General features: G+C 42.7%; 1 protein-coding gene across 4 annotated transcripts in view; it reads right to left on the bottom strand.

The window, feature by feature from the left end:
* LRGUK (leucine rich repeats and guanylate kinase domain containing) overlaps positions 1-24,273 on the bottom strand; it is a 109,292-nt gene that overhangs the window by 51,093 nt on the left and 33,926 nt on the right. For 3 of the 4 annotated variants that reach the window (XM_058724242.1, XM_058724243.1, XM_058724239.1), the window contains exons 8-13: positions 19,475-19,555; positions 17,488-17,574; positions 15,796-15,902; positions 10,245-10,364; positions 4,214-4,310; positions 373-486 (exon numbers count right to left, since the gene is read on the bottom strand). In XM_058724242.1, the coding sequence (XP_058580225.1) occupies positions 373-486; positions 4,214-4,310; positions 10,245-10,364; positions 15,796-15,902; positions 17,488-17,574; positions 19,475-19,555 (606 nt within the window). The remainder of the gene's footprint in view (positions 1-372; positions 487-4,213; positions 4,311-10,244; positions 10,365-15,795; positions 15,903-17,487; positions 17,575-19,474; positions 19,556-24,273) is intronic. The other variant, XM_058724240.1, reaches the window with a different exon arrangement.

Genomic DNA, 24,273 nt, shown 5'->3' on the forward strand with positions numbered 1-24,273 from the left:
GGATCAGAGAGCACGGCCAGCTGCACAGAGCCCCCGGGCAGGTCCGTAGCCTGCGAGAAGGAACTTTCCCTAATAGCACTTGAGATAAAGAGAGACTGCACCCTAAAATAAAAGGGATACTTTAGTGAGGAAATAACTTAGGAAATGAATCCTGAGGGGCACATCTATTCATAGTGTATGTGTGTTATGTCTCGTACTATAACTCCTGTCATCGAATTGTTCATGTCTGGCCTCCCCCATACGAACCATAAGCTTCCCCCCCTGCGCCTGGCAGTGTGCTACCTGCACACCGTAGCCCCTTCCTCAACCCCAAATATATACATACAAACTCACACACACACGTTAAAAATACAGAGTGAAAAAAACACTTACTTCTATTTCCATGTGAACACAGCTTGCTAAACCGTCTCTTGCAATGGCTTCTATGGTGTCCCTACTTAATCCATAGTTGTGATTCCCATAATTAAATGTTAGAATGAACTTCCCCTGAAATTTGAGAGGTACAAAGATTTTCATGTAACAGCTGCCATACTCAACTTTAATATAAAGTTATTTGATGTCTTACTTTTATATGCTTCCGTAAAACCTATGAATATTAGCAATTATAGAAGGCTGACGATGGGTTTATGAAACTTAACACCCAAGTGTGGTAGAGAATTTAAACAGAATTCTCAGCTGGCAAAAAAAAAAAAAAAAAAAAAAAATTAAGTTTCTGGAAATACGGTCATCTGCTGACAAAACATCCACGGAGAGTAAAGGTCTCACCAAAGCTTACGGTAGAACAGACCATTTTGCTTACTTACCTGCTTCCTTGCCAACTGTGCACCATAAGCTGCCGTTGCTGAGAAAGCAAAACTGATAGCCTGCCTTTTGCCTCGGCCATGTTGGCTACGCCAACATACCAGGTACCCCAGAGAAAGCTCCCATTCTCCAAAGCCTTGCATTCCCAGATAAGCCTGAAGGCCATGAATTACAGGGACATCCGAAAACCTTTGCATCCTGAGATAAGCCATGAAAAACAGACCCTTTCTGCTTTTCCATATAAAACATAGCTTTGTATTGAAACTGCCCCAAATGTTATTCAACAGAATTGCTGTGTGCCCTCTAGTCATTTGAGGTTTAAAGGCTGCCCTCTATCTGTATTCTGGAAGCCCAGTTCTTCCCAAAGCTGTACTCCTTTGCAGAACAGTCCAGGTAAAAAAAAAAAAACAAAAAAAAACATGGCTCTCAAAATTGTCTTTTTTCCTTTGACAATATTAGATTTATTAAACTACTAGGTCTAATCTAAACTGGAAAGCTCATGACCAAAAAAATAAAAACATGAATGATCTTGGCAACTGTGACTCCTCGTGCACAGGATTTTCATATAAATGATGGAATGAAAATCTGCAAGGCTGAATCCCGTCAATCGAATCCCATCGAAAGGCAGTAGCAGCGAGGGGCGCCTGGGTGGCTCCGTTCGTTAAGCGTCCGACTTCAGCTCAGGTCACGATCTCACGGTCCACAAGTTCAAGCCCAGCGTCGGGCTCTGTGCTGACAGCTCGGAGCCTGGAGCTTGCTTCGGATTCTGTGTCTCCCTCTCTCTCTGCCCCTCCCACACTCCTGCTCTGTCTCTCTCTCCTTCAAAAATAAAAAAAGTTACAAAGAAAAAAAAAAAAGAACAGTAGCAGTGAGGAGTCCTTTATACTACCTGTGCTTCCTGGGCCCAGAGGTTCTGGAGATTGGGGGGGGATGGGAGACAGGCTATCTGTTGGAAGCCCGTGAGACACAGAGTATCTCCTGGGGTAGGTGGGTCTCTAGTGAATGAGTCTGCTATGGGTGATGAGGAAAATCCACACACCCCATAATCCAAAGAAGTTTATATCATGCAGTCTAAAAGTTTACAACTCAACAGTGAATATCCTTGATATTTTACTCCCTCAATGTCATACCTTCTTTGTTCTTTGAAGCAAATACTACGTCATCTTTTAATATATATATTGTCATCTATATAGATAGGATAGATACCTGAATGTCCCATCAGGTATATACTTTGTCTTGTTTACTGTGACTCACCCTGTTTTCAAAATGTGCTCTTGAATCACTCTTCAGATATATACTATGAATTTGTTTACTTGTGTGTACAAGGGCCTCCCTCTGTGAATCCCAAATGTATTTTCTGGAAAAATGCAGAGTCGGAAGGAAGCCGGCACTGTACTTTTATATACAAAACAGGCCCTGTCGAACTTGTTTGTAAAGAACTGAGATGAAGTGGTCCTCCAGCTTCTGGATGGTGATCTTCCATTTCTTTCTGCTTGCAGACATCTTCATAAACAGCAACAGTCCTATTGCAGAAGCCTCCTCCAATAATCCTATTTCCACAAGTCAGGGAGTATATCTGCAGGGAAGTGACTGCATTCATGTGTTTAAAAAAGATTCGCGTGTCCGTAGGCATGCGACACGATGACCCTCGTGTCGGTGCTGGGGGATATGCAGCAGTAAGTATGTGAGAGGGTGTGCAGCTCTGTAGGTCAGAGTGCATGGCTGTGACTGTCCACAGCAGATGTCCAAGGCTGGGGCAAGCCACGCTGGGACAGGCTGCGTGCGTGGCCGTGGGGGAGGGTTCTGCGTACAGAAGGCTGCGTGTGTGGGTGTGACTGGCGACGCTGACAATGTGTCACGAGTTTATAACCTATATGTTTGCCTCTTCATGAAACAGTCTTAAGCTCACTTTCAAGAAAAGGAACTCAGGGGCGCCTGGGGGGCTCAGGCGGTTAAGCATCCAACTTCGGCCCAGGTCCTGATCTCGCGGTCCGTGAGTTTGAGCCCCGCGTCAGGCTCTGTGCTGGCAGCTTGGAACCTGGAGCCTGCTTTGGATTCTGTGCCTCCCTCTCTCTCTGAGCACCGCCCCCCCCCCCCCAACTCACGCTCTGTCTCTGTCTCTCAAAAATGAATAAACATTAAAAAAAAAAAGGAGCTCAGAAACAAAATTCAAGTTGAAGAAAATGACATTATATTGAAGTAATAGATTTTAGCAGAAGCAGTAAAAACAAGTACTTCTCAAACACACGAGGATTTTGCAGAGGGAGTCAAACTGTACGAGCAAATATGGTGTACAAGTACAGCGATTTCTTAGACTAGGGATTGAACCAGACTTCCTTATTACTGATAGGATAAGGTAATAACATCAGGGAATAACATAAGGGAATAAGGTATATAAATAAGTTATTTATTTATATATATAAGGTTATAAATAAGGTAATAACATCAGGGAAGCAGACGGGGTACTGAGAACAGGTGAACTGAGCCAAGAAAAAATGTCTCAGACTCTAACAAGAGAAACCAACATGAATTTCATGAACTAGCTGCCTTTCAACCCAAAGAGCCCTAAAAGGATGCTTCTTACTAACGCTACTTACTAATAATGTTTCCTATCTCTATTAAGGCTTTTAGAAATATAAAATCCCAAAGTACTCTTGATACATTAAACTGAATTACCAAAATACAGCCCAAGGAGAGAAGATTATAAAGAATCTCTAGGATGTTCTTTTGACAAGGTTAGAGGGGAAACGGCCTAGGGATTTGTAGGACTTAATCACTTGGGTTTCTCTGTGAACACAAGAAAAAAACACACACTATGTGTAAAGTTGGCCATTCAAAACTAAACTCGTGGAAACGGCAGATCCCGTGCTTACACGGACCACAATCATGTGCACACAGTATAACGTGGAAGGTCAGGGCTGTATGTGTGTCCTACCAACTGAATGGGACACACCGTGATGAAATGGTGCTTAGGGTGACGACCACGAGAAAGCCCCAGTTTTAGCAAACGGGAGCGGTCTCTGGACAGAGCACTCCAACGCCGAAGGAGGCTCAGTTCACAAGTTTCGCACGTCAGATCGGGTCTGTGAGAACTGCCCATCTTGAGTGAAGCCTCATCAATAACAGCAGCACCTGATAAACACAGATCGCGAGAACTTTTCGAAGTGCTCTTGTATTTCCTTAAAATGTCTACTCATGTAGCTTTATTGAAAAGTTACAATATTCCCTCCAAGATCAAAAAATAAAGCAGCACGTGCACAAGGATGTGGAAGTGGTTTAAGAAAAAAAAAACAATCCTAGGAGAACACCTCTCTCAACAGACACAAAGCGTTTCTCGATTTTATCGCTAGTTCCTCATATTTCTAGCAGAGAACATGCAATTCTTGTGCAGTACAAAGGGGAACATTCTTACCATGTTTACCATTTCATCAAAAACTTCTTGAGAGATAAAATGATAATCGACTCGATCCCCCTCTCCAAAGTAAGGCGGTCTTGTGGTGTGACAGGCCCTGAAAACAGAGGAGATAACCAGTCTACTTCTAGCAGCTTGAGATTTGAAATGGAAAAGGTTTTGGTAAAAGTATGTTTTCAAAAGTTGAAATTGATCTGTGGATCGTGAATTGGGGAACAACATGGTTGTGAAAACGCTGCGGTTTCGAAGCTCTAGGCTACATTCAGCTGCTCTGACTCTACAGGGATTGTAGAAATTTGAGATCATCAACACCCGATGTTTACTTGTTGTTTACCACCTTGGAACCAGCCCCTCTGCTGACACACACTACTTTCGGCAATAGAACGATGTCTACTGCTCATATATTTCCACCCAAGTGTTTTCGTGTCCTCTCTGCTCTGTGGGCACTTTCCCACGCCCCTCCTCATTCCTCCACCTGGCTAGCCCACTTGTCTTCCGGGACTCAAGTTACATGTCCTCCCCAAGCCCAAAAGCCCACCCCCTCTCGCTGATTACGCACCTCTTCTGTACGCGCCCATTACCCTCATTGTCTGCCACCGATTGTATCACACCCAGGTCCCTGTTCAGGACCCCATCGCCTCCGTGCTGCCAGTACTCGATACCAGGGATGAGCCTCGCACGGGAACCCGTGAATGGAGTTCTCAGCTCAGTTCTCTGATCACTGACTGCAACAGTGCCCCCATCTGGTCCCCAGCTCCCACTTACTCTCTGTCACCAAAACTGCCTTCTTTTATCCCCATGTCTGGCTTTTCCCTGTCCTCCCCAGCGGGATGTAGGACTCATGAGGACAGACCTTTTCTTGTCCATCTTACGTGTGACTGTATTCCCCACGCCTGGCTCATAGCAGGCATTCACTAGGTATCCATAACATGAATGAGTAAATGAGACCTGTGGAGTGGATAACAGGTGTGATGAACTCTATTTTGCGGAGGACAATAAAAATGGCCAGTCTAAGGCCACAGAGCAGGCCAGTGTCAGTCCCAGAACTAGATGACAGGGTCCCAGCTAGCCCAGGACTCTCGATTTCCTCCCATTCTGACGTCTCGTGTTAAGTTCTGGGAACGCAGGCTGACTTTTATTATCCTGTGGTTTTAAAAGAGGAGATGAAAATAGCTAGACGTTCAACGTGTTATTTCATTTATTCCTCACAAGAAAAACCACGAGGCGGGGATTATTGTTTTCATTTTACAGACGATGAAACTGAGGCACAGCAATTAAGTGAGTGACTAAGTAGGAATGCCAGGATGACTCCCTGTCAATTCCTGTTACGATCATGCTAAGTGGGTAAAGTCACAACCCTCAAAAGCCTCTCCATTACAAAGCCAAAGCCAAGTTTTTATAATTCATCCCACTGTTTCCCTTCCATTATAATCAAGAATTAACTAGACTGGTAAATTTTAAGGTCTTAACATTACATTTAAATTATATACCTGGGAAAGAGAGTATATTCTAAGACTGTCAAAACACCGCGACATTTGTTCTGTTGTGCGAATACACTGGCATCTCTTCACACACCTCGGCAGGGCCCTGAGACCCTCTGTCTATCGGTGTCCTTGACAGTCAGGAAAGATAAATCAGGGACTTGGCATCCCGTGCTGTACACCCTTAGCATAGCCTTTACGCACCATGCCGGATTTGCATTTTCCAACAAAGGGATTGAGCGGCAGGAATTTTTTCAGAATTTCTAAAAGGAAGACACAGCAAAGAAGTCATCTGAAGCTTCTAGGCAGGTAAATAAAGAGAAGGCTTCACTGACGTGGAGCATGCGGATGACAGCCTGTATCCGCCGTGGAAACTTCTATTAAGAAGGACCTAAGATGACCTGTGGGTTTTTGAATCCTGTCATCCAGTTTTCACGTGCAGAAATGTTCGCTGCGAAGCATGCTCCCCAAATGCGAACATCTGAAAAAGGAAATGCTGCAGAGTGAAAGCACGGTGGCACTAAACTTACTTAGCAAAGAAATGATGCCAAATTTTAGACAAAGAAATTTGCTCGGGCCATCACCTTCAGTAGCCTTCTTCTCCCCTGCCTAAGGGCAATGCTATTCCATGAGTTTATTATTTACTAATGGATTCACTAGTTAAGTCATGGTGAACAGTTAACTCATGGTTTGCAAAGGGAGCCACACGAAAAGAACGGAGTTAGACACTGGTCCTGAGGGTTACGAGTGAGGTTAGACATTCGAAAGGCCCGTTCATGGGCCAGCTGTCGTGAAGGATCCTAACAAACCAAGTCTGTGGAGAGGAGATGATTAGCAGGGGAAGGGATCCGCAAGGTCAGACCCAACAATGGAATGGTAAAATATCCAGGGAAAAGTAATAGGAAGAAAAGATGTCTAAGACGAGCTAGCAGTTGGATGAGGAAGTAGAAATGTTTTCAGTTTGATTCAGAAGCACACAGTTTTAGAATCTCAATTCTGGACCAGATTGCCTCAGGAAATAACAAACTTCTTGTTACTGCAAATACTGAGGCAGAGGTTTGGCTGTGACCACATCTAAACTCAAGCACGTGATAGCATGCCATGTGTTGGTAAGTGAACTCTTTCAAAGGCTACCCACAAAAGACCAGGTCTCCCTAAGGCATCCGGTAGGAAATTTAAATTGGTCCTAATGCTCAACGCAAATATGCGTCAATTAACTGCTGGACATTTAAAGAGATCATCAGCACATATGATTCCAGCACACGCTGAGTATCAAATCCCAGGAAGCCACTGTCCTGTCCACTTGCCCGTAACTACACATCACTTCCTAACTCATGCCATCACCAGCCGTTACTGTACCCCAGCCGGTCTCCCTGTATCCAGTCTTCCCTGCCCCACCCTCTGCCAAGTTTCCGGCCGGGCGCACTTTCTGGAATGCAGCGGTCGTCATGACACCTCCTACTTGCAGAGCCTTTACGATCAGACTCCTGTCTACTTTTCTGGTCTTCTCTTCTGCCGTCTCCCTCTGTGCTTCCAAGTCTTGCCATATTTCAGAGCGTACTTTCAGTTCAGGGAATGCACCCATCGTTCTTTCTGTCTGGAAGGCACCCGTTCAAGTTCCACATCCCATTTACCTTCTACTCTTCCTGTCCCAGAGGCTTTTTACTTCCCTCATCATAGCACCCGCCAAACTCCCTTGTTAGCCAGCATTTACCTGTCAGAATCCCATGCTAGACTGTAAGCTCCCAGGGCAAGACCACGTCTGTTTGTTTTACAGCTTACAGCCTGCACATGGCCCGTGCTCAATAAACAAAGATTAGATGAATAAATGAGTCATTCTACTAGTATGTCACATCTGTATAAATAGACATTAGACTAGACTGAATTTAGGTAACTGTAGTTCATAGATCTCACGTAGCTAAGTAGCTATGGTTTTTTACTTTACTGGACTCTAGTGCTAAATAAAAGTAAAATAAACTTGGTAGTCAAGGTCATGAAAAAGGTTACAAAAATGGAGATTGCTGTAAATTAGAGGTCTAAGAAAGAAAATAAGGTTTTCCTTTCATGACTATTCCTATCACTTTCAAGGCTTAAATCTGGAAGGTGCCCAGGTGTACTGGCATCGTTTTACGTTTCTCTCATTATTCATTACTCGTCCAGGGAGCCACTGATTTGTGTGGTGATATTAAGGTTGGAAAGAGAGAGATTTTGAAGCCAGTCAATTCATATCTCCAGGCCACGTATAACTAATACAGGTAAAGAAAGAACATGCAACCTATTTCTAAAACCAAGAACAAACGGAAAAATCAAAACCTAAAACAAGTCCAGAATCTCTCAGCCACACCAACACTTGTTATATCATGATGTTTTCCTTTTCATATTTTTATATCTGGATATGCAACTTGGTGTGTGAGAATGTCATTGAATGTCTCCATCATGGGTCAATGTAATGTAAAAAGGAAGACAAAATACCAAGAGACAATGAAATAGAAGGGAAAGAAAAGATTCAGGCAAATGACAGAGAAAGTGCCTTTGTGAATACTTACGTGTTTCATGATGAAACTGTATTCGTGCCTTTTTTTTCCATGTAATTAAAAATCAATAAAAAATTATGTTGGGTAAAGAATAAAAAGATCTACACAAGAGCAATGACTTGCCCCTGAGGATGTGCTTTGGTTTTATCATTTGGTTTAATTAGAAAGTTGCTGCATATAAAGTAGTACTATCTTACTTTCCCAACAGATGAGATTTCTAGCTATCTACTATCTCTTTTTTTTTTTAATCCAATGATATGATCTTTGATCCATGTCTGGATGGAATTCTTACAACGATGGGCCATTGAGCGAATGGAAAACAAACATTAAATCAGTCACAAACATGATGGATAAGTATCCTAATAAGTGGAAAACCAGGATTTAATAAAAATGAATAATTAGAAGGCCCATCCAGGCGAGAACACAGAAGCAGACTGGATCACAATCTTGGTGAGGAGTTAACGAACACCTCCAAGAACACATCCGATCCAGCATGACCCACAACGTGTATCACAGACAAATATGAAGGACCTGGCTCCCAACATTCACCACATAATTAAAAGGAAATCTAATCAGAGAAAGCCTTGGTTCCTGGTATTTGGGTTTGATAAAAGGTTCCAGGTTTCATACTGGCACAACAGTCAGGATACATCTTTTCTGCCCTAGGTTGACCTTCCATTCATTGTGTTCCACTTATCATTTAAAACAGGTTCGGCACCTCTCTACAGGCAGCATGGTACACTATGCTTTTTTTTTTCCCTACCGTTAAGTTTTAATTTATTTTTGTTACTTCAGGGTGCTTAAAATACATTAATGAATAAATCATCCTATATATTTGAATCCTCGAGTTGTTCAAATGAGGCATGTAATTTTAGATATCTAAATAAATGGACCTGTTTAAAATAGTATTTACATTGTTCAAACATGTATAGCTTAAGGGAATGGAAGGCATTAGAAAATAATTTGTATGTATTTCTCTGGCTGTCCTAAATATCTTCGCAGCCACCTCCTCCGGTCACCAACAAACATTACTAATCTAGAAGTAATTGCTTTGCCATATGTCAAAATGAAGGGGAAACCGGTTTAAAAGACCACAGTGGTTAACTCTGACTCCCGGAAACCTTTAAAAAGTCTGTAAAGCCAGCTGAAGACTTTTTGAATGGTCCTTTTTTTGGGGGGGGGGGGGAGGAGATTGTCCTCTATTTTAACCAGACCATTAGGGAATCACAGAACAAAACATTTGCTCCAGAAAACTGGAGTGTACTGAATGCTGACCCAGGGGAATGGAAAAATGCTGCCCTTTCTCTTTCCTTCCTCCTGAAATATCCCTCCAAAGAGGAAGATCCATGGGGCGCCTGGGTGGCTCAGTCGGTTAAGCATCCGACTTCGGCTCAGGTCGTGATCTCGTGGTCCGTGAGTTCGAGCCCCGCGTTGGGCTCTGTGCTGACAGCTCAGGGCCCGGAGCCTGTTTCGGATTCTGTGTCTCCCTCTCTCTCTCTGACCCTCCCCCGTTCATGCTCTGTCTCTCTCTGTCTCAAAAATAAATAAAGGTTAAAAAAAAATTAAAAAAAAAAAAACAAAAAAAAACAAAGAGGAAGAAAAAAAAAAAACAAAGAGGAAGATCCGTGGGGAGGGAAGCAAGTGGACGGCAGAGGGTGGGAGCGGCGGTCCCAGGTACACACACCAGCCCACACACCTGGCGGCGCCGATCCCGAGCCGCGCGGTCACGTCACGTGGTAACAGGATGAGCCCGTGTTCCAACACCACCAGGCTTCACCAACAACACGTGTGTTTTCGAACGTTGGAGAGTGATTTCGGCTGCCAGGGAATGAAGTTAAGCATCTGGGGAATTGAAGATGCAGGGTGTATGGCGGTGTAATCAACGGCCAAGAAGCTGATACGCCTCCTATGGACCTTTCGGAGCTCGCTTAAAATTAACAGCCGAAATGAGCAAAAGCCTTACCAGCCAATGAACATTACCATTTCACAGCCTTACCAGCCCACGAACAAACTCACCCATATCTGAAGTAAGTGCTGAGCTGTCTGCAGAGGCGGTGAGCGAGCTCTCGTTTGCCACAGGCTTCAGGACCGGCCAGCACCAGCATGGGATAAGGGGCGTCCAGGCGAGGAAGAGTGCTGGAACACAGGCAGTCAGTGGGTGAGGGCCTGGGCCAGTCGGATACATACCCAGGGGGCGGGGTCTACACCACAGTCACACTAAAGTCAATGACTGAGCCCTTGCTGCACGCAGGCACTGGAGAGAAGCCTCGTCCTACTTTCCCGAGCAAGTTGATGATAATATGCCCAAAATAGCATTCACAGCGTAGATAACAAACAAAATCCAAATGTATGTCAGTTTACTTGAACATTTTTTTTAATGGTCTTTATTTTTTTTATATGTCTATTTATTTATTTTTGAGAGAGAGAGAGAGAGAGAGAGAGAGAGAAGGCACAAGCAGGGGTGGGGCAGAGAGAGACAAAGAATGTGAAGCAGCCTCTAGGCTTTGCATGATCGGTGCAGAGCCTGACGTGGGGCTCGAACCCACAAACCGTGAGATCATGACCTGAGCCAAAGTCGGATACTTAACCAACTGAGCCACCCGGGTGCCCCAATGATATTTATTTTTGAGATGGGGATGAGCAAGGGATGTGGCAGGGAGGGAGACACAGAATCTGAAGCAGGCTCTAGGCTCTGAGCTGTCAGCACAGAGCCCAATGCGGGGCTCGAACCCACGAACCGGGAGATCATGACCTGAGTGGAAGTCAGATGCCTAACCAACTGAGCCACCCAGGCACCCTTTGAACAACATTTTTAAAAGGAAAAAATATGGTAAGATGCATTACTTCTTGGTTGATAAAAGTATTTCCTCAAGAACTTAAAAACGAAAGTTCTGTGAGAAGTTTAACACCCATACCTACTGAATTAGAACACAGATATGCAATGAAAATGTTAACAATTAAAACTGACCTGAGCAATCACTATGTGCCAGGCACTATTCTAGGAGTCCTACATACATTACCTTCATGTAATTATTACAGGATGATAATGAAGATATTTCTATCATTATCCCTGCTGCACACATGAAGAAACAGAAGTCCAGAGAGGATAACTTGCTCAAAGTTCGCAGCTAATAGGTAAGAGCTAATACAGGAATCTGGGCATGGCTTCTGGGCCTGAAAGACTAGAATAAGGAAGAAAATCTCCGGCTACCAGCTGGGCTGAAGTGTATGAATTCCACTCGTGCCACAACTATAGAAATACAGAATAAAATCTACTTTAAAAATATAAGGCTGAGGTGTGGATTCTATGAAGAAGAATGGAAGTGGTGGCAGCATAATTTTTCAGTGTCTCTGAACATCCACAGAAAAAACAGAAAAAAGCTGAGAGCAAACACTAATGGCTGACATGTATAACAAAACCCGATGAGGAAGTATCTCCATGCACCACAAACCCACAAACCTTGCACAGTGCTGGAATCTGTGCAGGGGGGCAAAAGGGCAGCAAATGACAGGCCTGAAAGAAAGGGAACCCCAAAAGAGCCAGGGGCATCCACTGCAAAGCAAGCAGGCTGAAACTACGTGAACAAAAATCTGTACATCAACGGTCATAATACCTGGATTTGTAATAGTCCCAAAATGGAATCACCCCACGTTTTTCAAGAGATGGAATGGCTAAACTCACTATGGTACATCCATGCAAGGAATATGACTCAACAATAAAAAGGGCTGAACTACTGATATATCCAAGAACTTGGATGAATCTCCAGAAAATAAGGCTAAGTAAAAAATTTTTTAAAAAGCCAGTCTCAAAAGGTTATATACTACATGATTCTATTTGTATAACATTCCTGAAATGACAACAGTACAGAGATGGAGAATAGGCCACCGGTTGCCAGGGGTTGGGGGGAGATGAGTAGGGAGGTGGCTAAGGCTCTAGAAGGGAAGGACAGGGACCCTTGTGACAAAACTCGTCCTTACTGATGCTCATATGATCTACACAGGTGATAAAATTGCACAGAACTAAATGAACACACGAGTCAACGCAAAGCTGGTGAAATGTGATCAGATTCGTGGACTGCATCGATGTCAATTTCCTGGTTTTGATATTCTACTATAGCTAGGCAAGATACCACCATTGGGGGAAACATACAGAATTTCTCTGTATTATCTCTTACAAAATCATGTGAATCTAAAATGACCTTAAGGTAAAATTTTTGTTAATGATCAAAGGGAAAAAAATTGAAAAAGTGACAAATACTGAATATAGGCAAAGGATATCTTCTTCCTAAAAGAGAAAACCAAAGCAGAGGAACAGAAAAAATATTAAAGACTTAATTCATGAATACTCTCCTGAAATAAAAAATAGTAATAATAATTACAAAACTATACATTGAAAAAATACATAGCATACCTGGGAGTATTAGCCCAAAATGACCAGTAACGAATAACACTAAGACCCAGTCTAGTACATGATCAAACTTTAAAGAAAAAGAAACCTATTCAGCTAGAAAAAGAGAATACCTGACTTACAAGGGAAAGAACACCGTGTATCAGATTTTGATGGCTGTTTTGCATCCCCCCAAAAAAGCGTAACATCTTTAATATATTCAAGGAAAATAGTGTGAGCCATGGACTTTAAACATAGCAAAAATGACTTTCAAGTATGAAGGGCAGAGAATATTATCAACATGCAAGAGTTCAAGGGATACCGATCCATCCCATAGCGCATCCTAAGGAGTCTACTGGAGAACAAGCTTCACAAGACCAAATGCGGGAGGAGACCTCAAAATAAGGACTGGCAGTGAGCAATATACATGCGGTTATCCATACACCTGAGACCAAATGACAGCAAAGGAGGAAGTATGGGGTGTGATTGATATACGTTCTGACAATATAAATACGGTACACTATTTTTAAAGCAGGTGATTGACACTTACATAAAATATATACAGTAGGCAAATTCATAAGGCTAGAAAATAGATATGAAGTCTCCGGGGACTGGGGGTAGCAGGCAGCGGGCAGCTACTGCTTAGTGGTTATAGCTTCTGTCTGGGGAGATGAAAAAGTTCTGGAAATAGGCAGAGGTAATGGTTGCACAATAGTGTGAATACAATTCATGCCGCTCAACTGTAACTCTAAAATAGCTAAAATGGCAAATTTTGTTATATATACTTTACCACAAAACAAATGGGGGGGGTGATGGGAAGATTATAGGTGAAGTGAAGTATGATTTCAATGTTTTCAGTAATCGCACTGGTGGTAGGATTAACACTGATACTGCTGTGCTGCGATAGGGGATTTTCAAAAAGTAATTACGGGCTATTCTCAATCCATCTTCCTATTGTGTCTCTGGCTTGGGAGGAAAGGATGATACAGATGTAATAGAGAGGAGAGAGGATAAGTAAAAGTTCAATCAGGGGCGCCTGGGTGGCTCAGTTGGTTAAGCGTCTTTTGGCTCAGGTTATGATCTTGCGGTTCGTGAGTTTGAGCCCCACGTTGGGCTCTGTGTTGACAGTGAGGAGCCCGAAGCCTGCTTCAAATTCTGTGTCTCCCTCTCTCTGTGCTCCTCCCTTGCTCACGCTCTGTCTCTCTCCCTTTCAAAAATAAATAAAACATTTAAAAATTTTTTGAAAAAAAGCTCAATCAACAATCATCTTGAAATTGGATTGTATCAGTAGGAATTCAAGAGATATTTGTCATCTATCTGTAAACAGATACAGATAGATCTAGTTCGATATAGACTAGATATAAGCAGAGTGAATAGACGTAGAGACATATAAATAGATAAACAGGATAGATAGAATACACCAATAGGCGGATGCATAGATGGGTAGATGAAGGAAGGAAGGAGGAAGGAAGGAGGAAGGAAGGAGGAAGATGGAACGAAGATGGAAGGAACAAGGAAGGAAGGAGGAAGGAAGGAGGAAGGAAGGAAGGGAGGAAGATGGAAGGAACAAGGAAGGAAGATGGAAGGAAGAAGGAAGGAAGATGGAAGGAAGGAAGGAAGGAAAGAAAGAAAGAACACCTTCCTAGATCTGTCCGCTAAAAAGCCTAACAACGGGCAACTCAGTAGCAGTGATTACCTCTAGCCACCCAGATTGTGACTGAGAAGTACCTTTTCTCACTAAAACAAACCAGGGCTTCTGGGAGAAGTGGTTGATTGCGGAGTTTGGACAGGGCTTGTACAACACGAGCCTGGAGACCTTTGTCGTAGCAGAGAGCAAGAAAGCCATCAGCGACTACAAGGCTAGTCAAGATTCTGCCAGGTAACTTCAAGGTTGCATCCTCACCCCAGTCATGCCAGGGGAAGGGACAGTGGCTCCCCAATAATGCAGTGTAAAAGTCCTAAGGTCAAGAGTTAGGGTTCCCTACTGGCCCAGCCTGGGAAGGGCAACGGTAGGCCTGCCCCTGTCTCCATGAGTTTGTCACAGTGAACTCCGCTCCATTCTGGAGCATCTGGGGCTGCTTGGCCATTTGCTCTTGTCTATTCGAAAGCCAGAAATGATGAAGAAATACGTGTTTTTCAGACAGTGGTGTAAATTTCTTTGATACATATTTTTATATAAATGTACCCGAAAGCAGGAAACAACTAGCAATCTCATAAACTAGGAAAGAAATACAATGAAGACATAAATGCCCTTCTTTTAAATCAAATGCGCCTTTCCAGATGTATGCAAATAAATGATAAATCATTTCACCTAGAGGGCTACCATAAATATATAAAACTGTCAATGTCTATATTATTAAATTACATGTAAAAACTCATGTCCTGGATGCAAAATAAAACATCGTGCTCTCTGTGGGAAACCAACCACGTGAAGTAGAGAAGCAAATACCACATAAAGAAGAGAAGCCATTTATAACGAAGAGATTGTTACGAGTATTTTTTAAATGCCTTCGGGTATTGACAGAATTTCTACAATGTACTTATAGCATAAATGACCAGCTGCTCCAACAGACTGTTTAAAAAGAAACAGAGAAACTGTGGCAAATCTGTCTTTGAACTCAGAGGTGAGAGATCTGTTCATGTGCTCTAGCAAGCTGGGTGACTCACAAGTACAGTGGAGTCAGTATTAAGTCTATCGCAGGTTTCCCCTCAGCTAGCCGGCTTCCTTCGATGGACCCTCCAATAATCTGCATTCACGGATGTTCTCTGACAGGCGTATCTAGCATTCATTCACTCATAGCTAAGGAAAAATTCACAGCGGATAGAAATCGGCACGATTCTCTTTTCATGACACAAAGGTCTGTGGTTCTGTCCGACGGCAGGAAAGGGGACACATTTTGAAACATCTCGTTTCACGGTCCTCTGTCCTAGGCCAGCCGCCATTCAAGGGGCTAGCTGAGAAAGGGAAGACGAATGTACCCTTCCGCACACTTGGGACGACACCGATGAGCGAACCCCGTACTCAAGCATATGATGACCATCACTCTGAGTCAGCCAAATAAAGACCCTTCCCTCGGAGATGAGAAAGGGGTGAGTCACAGAACGGAGGGCTAAGGCAGACGAGGACGTTGTCCTGAGCTTTCCGCCCTGAGTTTTACCCCGGGGACCCCAAACGAATACCTGTCAAAGATCCTCTGTGGCTGCATCACGCTGTTGAGGACATGGGTCAGGTGATCCTGGGCTGCGACCACTTCTGGGGGAGGGTTGTACCTATTCACTGCCGCAACCTTTTCCAGAATTAGAAATGCAAGAGGAAAAACATACATGTCTAAAAAGAAGACAAGTCTCAGATTTTAACAAAACATTCTAGACATGCAACCAGATATGGAAAATAACTCATGCTCACGGACCTTTGTGCTCAGTCTTCACGTCTACTCTAACTTTCCTAAAGTCTAAATAATGACAATTATTTTCAAATATGAAATCAGAGGCGCCTGGCTGGCTCAGTCGGTTGAGTGTCCAGCACTTGGTTTCAGTTCAGGGCATGGTCTCGTGGTTTGTGGGTTCAAGTCCCGCGTCAGGCTCTGCTCTGACAGCCTGCTTGGGATTTTCTCTTTACCCTCGCTGCCCCTCCCTCACTTGTTCATTCTTTCTCTCTCTCAAAATACAAAAAATAGATAAACATTTAAAAATAAAATAAAATAAAATAAAATAAAATAAAATAAAATAAAATAAAATAAAATAAAATAAAATAAGGAGCTGGAGTCTTTGAGTTCCCTACTTCTTTATGCTTCCTGGTTTGGGAGGGGAGAAAACGAAAACAAAATCTCTAAAGCCTGAGATTACACTTTTAGTGCGAGTTGCAGGAATGAAATACATAGTTCTAGATTCCAGGTCGTGGATACTGCAGGGATGTTTTTTTCTCATGCCATCTCATCAAGAACTACCTCAAAGATCTCAAATTCTACCCAGATCTCCTCTTCTTTCAGAAAGCGTCCTCTGTTCAAAGATAGGGGTCTTTCCCCCTTATAACGTACACGTCTCTATGCTCTGGTCCTTGTCACCCTCAAAATACATTAGCCTCATGTACCACACCTCTACTTAATGCATACTTTCCAACTGCATTCCCTTTGCAAAACGTTACAGGGAAAATCTAGTAAGTGCCTCTGAGTTTGAGAATAATGATACAACTAGCATCCCTAACTATTTTTAACCGCGATTTCAGAAAGGCACTTATGAAATGGAATATCTGCCCCTCTACATATTTATACCTATTTTCATTCTCATCTCAGATTTGCATTTAGTGTAAGAAATCCCTCATTAGTGCAGATTTCAGCTGTCACCAGTCACTAAAGCATGACAAAGTACCACCCCAGGTACGGTGGCAGGGAGGCAGGTGCATAGCATTTAAGGTCTGGTTACTCTGGAACTGCGTGTCCAGGGGGATCATGATTTTAAAGGGCAGAATTAAGGGTTTAAAATATCAGGACGTGACTCATTTGAGTACCTTTTGATTATACGCAGCAGTATAGAATAAATTTCATCATTAAGTGACTGTTTAGAGCAACACAGAATCACACACTCTCCAAAGACGACAGTTATCCAAATTAAGAGACGGCCATCACGCAGCCACGCGCACACGCGGGGCACAGCGTCTGCCCCCTCCGCCAATCTACTCACTGCAATGGCAGGGCCCTGGCCACAGCTGCGCTGATGCTCACAGCTTTGCAGGGGGTGAAACAAGAGAGTAAGGAACCACTCCCTAAATCAACAGTCAATTCACGTATCATTACGTGTGCCATTTACCGCTGACATTGATCCTGCAGTGGGTAGCAGAGCCTCATAAACACAAAGAATGACATGATTACGTACCTTTTCTTCCACTTTAATTTTCTTCTGATCTAATTCTGTTAATTGTAGGAGCATAAAAATCACGAACAACCAATATTCAGACTTTTCCTATTTAAAATATCAAGAGGAATATTCAGTCGCCTGCCTTTACCACATGAGTTAGCACCAGCACACTGCTCTCCCGAGTAGGTCTTTGGGCTGCTACCCCACCCTCCACACACACACACACACACACACACACACACACACACACACACACACACACGTATCCCTCAAGGTGTCTATAGCTTCACGCTTACCAGTCCCCTTATTAAATGCAGACCGTGCCCTATAGCTTACAAAGCTCTTCAAACGTGCCATCTCATCAATCTCCCTGTGACATAAGCAGGACAGGTATGATCACCTCCATTTCTAGCCAGAAACAAACTAACTAAGCCTCAGAGTGGTGAAGCGTTTCATCACAGATTTCACGGCCGGAGATTCAAACCCTATCTTCTAACTCCAGGGAGTTTCGTTATTGCAAGTGATGAACGTTACTTATGATCACTTTGTCATTTACTTAGTATTATTTTGAATTAATTTATATCATTTGTTATTATTTTGTTTGGCAATCATAAATAATAGTATTTATAGAACAAATTCCTTATTATTCCCAACCATCTGCTGTGTCAGGATTATCTGGCTTTTAAAACATAATTAAAGTTTAGTATCAAGAAGCTACATCTTTGAAGCGAAAGATATTTGTGGGTCACGCATTTCATAGATAAGAATGCACATGAAATGAATCTACAAAGGTATCTTTTCTGTCCTTCAATGTGTGAGCTGGGAGTGGGAGGGCTGTGTATATAAGTGAGTTAATGTGTGTGAAAGGGTTTGTGGTGTTGATTTATGCACACGAACAAATACTCCCCATGCCGGGGCGCCTGGGTGGCGCAGTCGGTTAAGCGTCCGACTTCAGCCAGGTCACGATCTCGCGGTCTGTGAGTTCGAGCCCCGCGTCGGGCTCTGGGCTGATGGCTCGGAGCCTGGAGCCTATTTCCGATTCTGTGTCTCCCTCTCTCTCTGCCCCTCCCCCGTTCATGCTCTGTCTCTCTCTGTCCCAAAAATAAATTAAAAACGTTGAAAAAAAAAATTAAAAAAAAAAAAATACTCCCCGTGCCTCTGAAACTGGGGCTTGATGGCCACTCTGTAAGTCCTGCTTGTTTCTTAACCAGAGACGCTTTTAGGTTGCCTGCCACTATTCCCATACCAACGAGTGAATTTACTTTTTAATATTATTTTTCATTTTCATTTTTGCTTTTGTTTCATTTTTATTTTTTGCCTGTCTAGACATGTTCAGCATGATACACACAAACAGGAAGGTACTCAGAAGATACATACAAATTCAACAGTCTCTGGAAAGCTCAGTAAAGGGTAGAGGCAGCCAAGTGGAATGAAGGACAAATGGACAAAGAGGGACAAAGAGAGCCAGAGAGCCAGGAGGGAGGATCCACTGATGAAAGAGAGGGGCTTGGAAAATAGCAGTGGAACTTTGAATACCAGAGGGGAAGAATCCCTAGGAAATATAGCATTTCGTCCTATAATCATTTCAGGGCACCACCAACTTCACGACTATATACAGACAAATTACTTTAGGCATCTGATCTTAGACCTTCTTGCCCCTGTTACAAAGCAGGGCCCGGAGCCTGTCTATGCCTCCAGCATCGTGCACTCTATCGTGCAAAAGGGCATTGCTCCAATCTTAGTAGCTCTGTCCTGTAACCTTTTATCACCAGCCCGAATGAGTCACATGTGACCACAGCAAGCAAGGAACTAACTCCACGCTCCCCTGTCACTGACAGCCGCTGCTACTTTGCCAAACCCTCCTGTTTCCTGAGCGACAGAGAATGAAGGTAAATGCAGCCTATTCACGTTCCAGATGTTCCTTATCAAAAGTACTTCTTGAAGAATTCCAGGAAGGTCCTCACCCCACCCCCCACCCCCCCACCCCCATATAAATATCTCTTACCTGAACTGGATTTCTTAGAAAGTTGACAACTCGAAGGAGAGGTAGATTTTCAATGTAATCTATCTCACCCAGCTCAGCAATCTGTGTAATCAAAGAAACAAAATATTATCAAGAGACTAAGTATACAACCAATAATATAAAACAGTGTAAGAGAGCCAGTATGGATCCTCTAAATTCAACTTACTTTAGAAACTGCTCTGTTGCCGATCCAATTTCCTAATGCAGAACGAGAAAATTCCTGCAGGCCCCTTCACTAAATGTGAACGCACAGGGCCACATTTTCTTTTTTCCTCTCTGGCTAAAGAATAGTGTGCTGTTCCTCATCTCAGCCATTATTTATTCTAAGGCAGAAATCACTGAGTATGCAAAATCAGAGGAACAGTACCAAAAATGCATGCAAGGGCTCCCTGGTTCTCCTCACCCCTACTCCTCCCCAGCCCTCCCTCCCTAGGGCTGCCTCTGCTAGGCCGTTTGTGACTGGTGAAGCCTTCTTACTGAATGTGCACATGTAGCCAGCTCCATTATTTGTCCAATAAGAGAGAGTTATTTTAAGGAAAGATATAAACAAAACCGTAAGACACATTTCTCGACATGGGTGTTGACCTTAACATTTTTTGTTTAAACTGCACCCTTAGGTTTTATACTCTTTTCTGTGTGGGTTACGTTTCACCACTTTAAAAAGTGAGAGGAGAGGGGTACTTGGATGGCTCAGTTGGTTGAGCGTCCGACTTTGGCTCAGGTCAAGAACTCACAGTTCTTGAGTTCCAGCCCTACGTCGGGCTCTGTGCTAACAGTTCGGAGCCTGGAGCCTGCTTCGGATTCTGTGTCTCCCTCTCTCTCTGTTCCTCCCCTGCTTGTTCTCTCTCTCTCTCTCTCTCTCTCTCTCTCAAAAATAAAAAATAAAGATAAAAAAAATTTTTTTAAGTGAGGGATTGCTTGACAATCCCTTAATTTGACCAAAGTAGAGCACAGATTGCAGAATTCCTGAATTTCCCACTAAAGACAAAGAGTTTTACTTAAATTTCCTGTAATTAGCATAATTCCAATTTTATTTCAAATGTAAACATTAAACTTTAAAAATTACTTAAAAAATTAATAATCACATTTTCATTTCTATTTCTCCCCAAGCCATTTCTGCGTGTATGTGAAAGCACTCCAAAGGCAGTCACCAATAATTCCTGAGCTCTCCAAACACAAAATGCTAAAATTAAACTACTCCCAAAGCAAAGTCGGGGGAAAAAACATAGGCACCATGTTCAAAGGATGCCATTTTGAAAGACATAATACGAAAGGTAAAATCCGAGTTGCCATACAGAAGCTGCACACACTAATCTGCTGACAGCAGTGTTATGCTATTGGCCACAACTCTTGTCAATACAATGACTAGATCCATTAGATTGGCATCTGGATCATCTACAAGACAACAGGATCATTTTCTAAATATTGTGACATTCAGGAAGGTGGAAAAATACAACTGGTTCACCCTGCTCGGTCAGAACTGTTGAACAGTTGGATTGATTTTCCCGTAGCACACGGCTCTTATGCTTGGACCCGACACAAATGTTAGGTGGAGATGTTTTCCTGCAGTGAACGTGTCTCACTAACGCGTGCACTTAACACGCACTGCTGATGGGAGTGGAAATTGACATGTTCTTCTTAAAAAGGCAAGCTGATATGTTTCACGTGCATAAGCCATGAACCAGCTATCCCACCTCAAGAGGTTTACAGTGAAGATCATCAGACAGGCAAAAATTAGATACAAGAACGTTCAGTCTAACGTTTTTTTAGTAAAAGTTCAAAATTTTCTAAATTCCTAAAAACACTATCATTATGCAATTAAATGAGTCACAGTACAGTCCCATAATGCGAACGCTGTGCACCCACTTGAGATGATGGTGACATCTACGGTGATTGACATGCAAAGATCTTGAAAGGTTGCCAACAACATGAACACCATGATCACGGACTACATAGAATTATATTATAACTGAACTGTCAGACCAGGGATCACCTGGTCTTTTGAGAGTCAAAGGACAGGGATCCAGCTTCCCCCCTGGTCCTAGGAAGAGGTTGTTAAGGGCACAGGACAGCAAGTATGCAGCAGCCTGTTCCCACACATGCTGAATTAGCAACGTGCATGGTGGTCCTGATGTGCCCTCCCTCTCTCAATGACCTCACCCCAGAGCAGAACCACCCTCATGTCTTCTCAAATGCCAAGACCCAAGGCTGTGTGTGCCATAGACCATTACAGAAGGTGTAGGGTACAGCACTCCAAACGACTTAAAGTGAAACATTGCCAGAAAGATTCTATTGTTAAAGGAACATCACCCATCTGCTGCTAAGAATGCCATAGCTCGGTTGATCCCCAGATTCCAGATGCCCCTCTTCTCCTCGGCCCTGTTGGTTACTCCCCACCCTTAACAGCCTGACAACTTTGAATTCCAAGGGAAAGCAGTTTAATTAATTCCCATTTGGCCATAGCCTTCTAGGCTATGCTTTCCAAATCCAAGCATCCAGACCTAAAGCCACCTGTTCAGGTTTTTCATAGGTAGATAGATAGACTTGTGAAATAATGACACAAAGACTCAGAGAAGTAAAACAGCATTCCCGACGTAACTCCAAGACCAATGTCTTGCTTCTAGAAGAAAGGACTGAGGTTATAATAGAGTTGACATTTTGGGGATAAGTTTTAAATGGTAGAAATGACATCAAATCTAACAAGGACTAGAGAGAGCGATAAGGGTCCTCCAAGTAACCAGCTGATTATAAACACTGGCAAAGAAAGTTAAAAGAGATGTTGAAATGATCATGTGAGGGTTTAGCAAGGTGTTAGCAGCTAAAACCAAGTAAATAATACTGATGAAAGTGTTAAGGTACAACATCAAATGAATCATATGAGAAGCAACAGCTATGTTATGTTTCTGTCAAATGATAAATTTTCCATCCCTGACATGGTATTCTCAGTAGTCCTGGAGAAATCTCTGAGGAAATCTTTGGAAGGCTCACAGAACATTTCGAAGCACTGTTGGTTGCTCCCCAACCTGCCTGTGGGGAGCCAGGGAATTGTGTTATTGTTACGGACTCCTTCGTTGCCAAAGGGTTTCCCGCTTTGGGACACATGGCCATTTTTCTTTAACGGGAGGCTCTCTAACATTTGAAAATTATAAACTCCTTTACTCGCTAAATGATGCCCCCTTTTTTCCTTCAACTTTTTCAAATGTAACTTGAAATGTCTCTTGAAATAGAAGAGAACAATATATTTATTCATGAGGTCGTTCTAGACCAGCGCTTTCCAATATGGAAGTTACTAGCCACACGCGGCTACTTAACACTTGGAAGATGGCTGGGACGAACTCGACTGGACTGTGAGTATAGTATACACACCCGATATCAAAAACTTAGTATGAAGCAAGGGGTTATAAAACGTCTCATCGATGATTTTTTTTTTTTTCGTAGATTACATGCTGACACGATAATATTTTGGAAAAACTGGGCTAAATAACATAAATTACTAAAATTACTTTCACCTGTTTCTTCTTACTTTTTTAGTGTGGCTACTAGAAAATTCAAAATTGCTTGTGTGGCTCACCTTTATGGCTTGAATTATATTTCTATCAGAAAGCCCCCTTCTAGAGCACTGCAACACGTGCTTTTCTGAAGGAAGGGACGTTAGCATTTCATTTGCTGTATTATCTGTCAGGGTTGAGAACACTGAGTCTGGACTCAAACTATTCTATATTTGCATCCTGGCTCTGCTATTTGCTAGATATAGAACGTTGGGCATGTTACTTAACTTCTTTGTGCCCCAGTTTCTTCATCTGTAACATAGTGACAACAATAGGGTTATAATGAGGATTACATGAGATTATATACGAAAAGTGCTTAGAACAGTGCCTTGTGCACAAGTACTCCACAAGTATCTCTAGATTATTTTATGACTGCAGGATTACTGTTATTACCATTAACCATTACTCCTTTTTCCCGAAGTCTGAGATGCGTTCAGTTGGGATTCGATGAATGCATCCCAGCTTTGTAACACTCCTTGGACATACATAACGGGAGAGTCATTTTCACGGCAAGTTCATGAAAAGATACTAGAACCGTACGAGACAGAGACTGTGCTGACTTCGTAGGATATGCGGCATCGTGAACAAAAGTGGAATTAACTTTAGGAGGTGACCAAACAGTTTAATATACAAATCAGGTAAAAATAAGGAGGAACAGTTTTGTCAGTGATTAAAAATCCACCTTTGCCCAGACCTAAAGATGGCCTTTTCTTGCTGTTTAAAGTAACAAGTGATGCAAATTCATCAGACACAACTGGTAAGCACTATCACACCTGAAGACAGCAACGTCTCCACAGCATCACATCTCACCCCAGGAAAGAACAATGTCCTTTCCAGGGTCAGCCAAAGTTTGCATTTTCAAGAAGAAATAAACATTCAACTTCCTTAGGAAGTCTGTCCAAACAATATGATGAAGTACTCAGTTAAGAATAAAATTGTTTCATAGACCTTAACGCATAAGTGGTCAGACATACTGGGATTACAAGCACAAATGCTTTACTGAAAATAAAGTGTAATCTATTAAGAGTGAAAGCCAATTTACATAACCTGTGAAATAAAGTGGGTGTTCAGCCAGATATGGAAATTTGAGTAAATCCAATCCTCAACTCCTACAGATTAGGAACATACACTATTGTTACCAACAGAAGATAGGAATTCACTTCCTGTGCCTCTTCTATTTAAATGACAGGCCTGGGCAACACCAGCCTGAGGCTCTTCTCCTTAATTTTTGTT

Source organism: Neofelis nebulosa, chromosome 4, assembly GCF_028018385.1.
Source record: "Neofelis nebulosa isolate mNeoNeb1 chromosome 4, mNeoNeb1.pri, whole genome shotgun sequence".
NCBI classification, from domain to species: domain Eukaryota; kingdom Metazoa; phylum Chordata; class Mammalia; order Carnivora; family Felidae; genus Neofelis; species Neofelis nebulosa.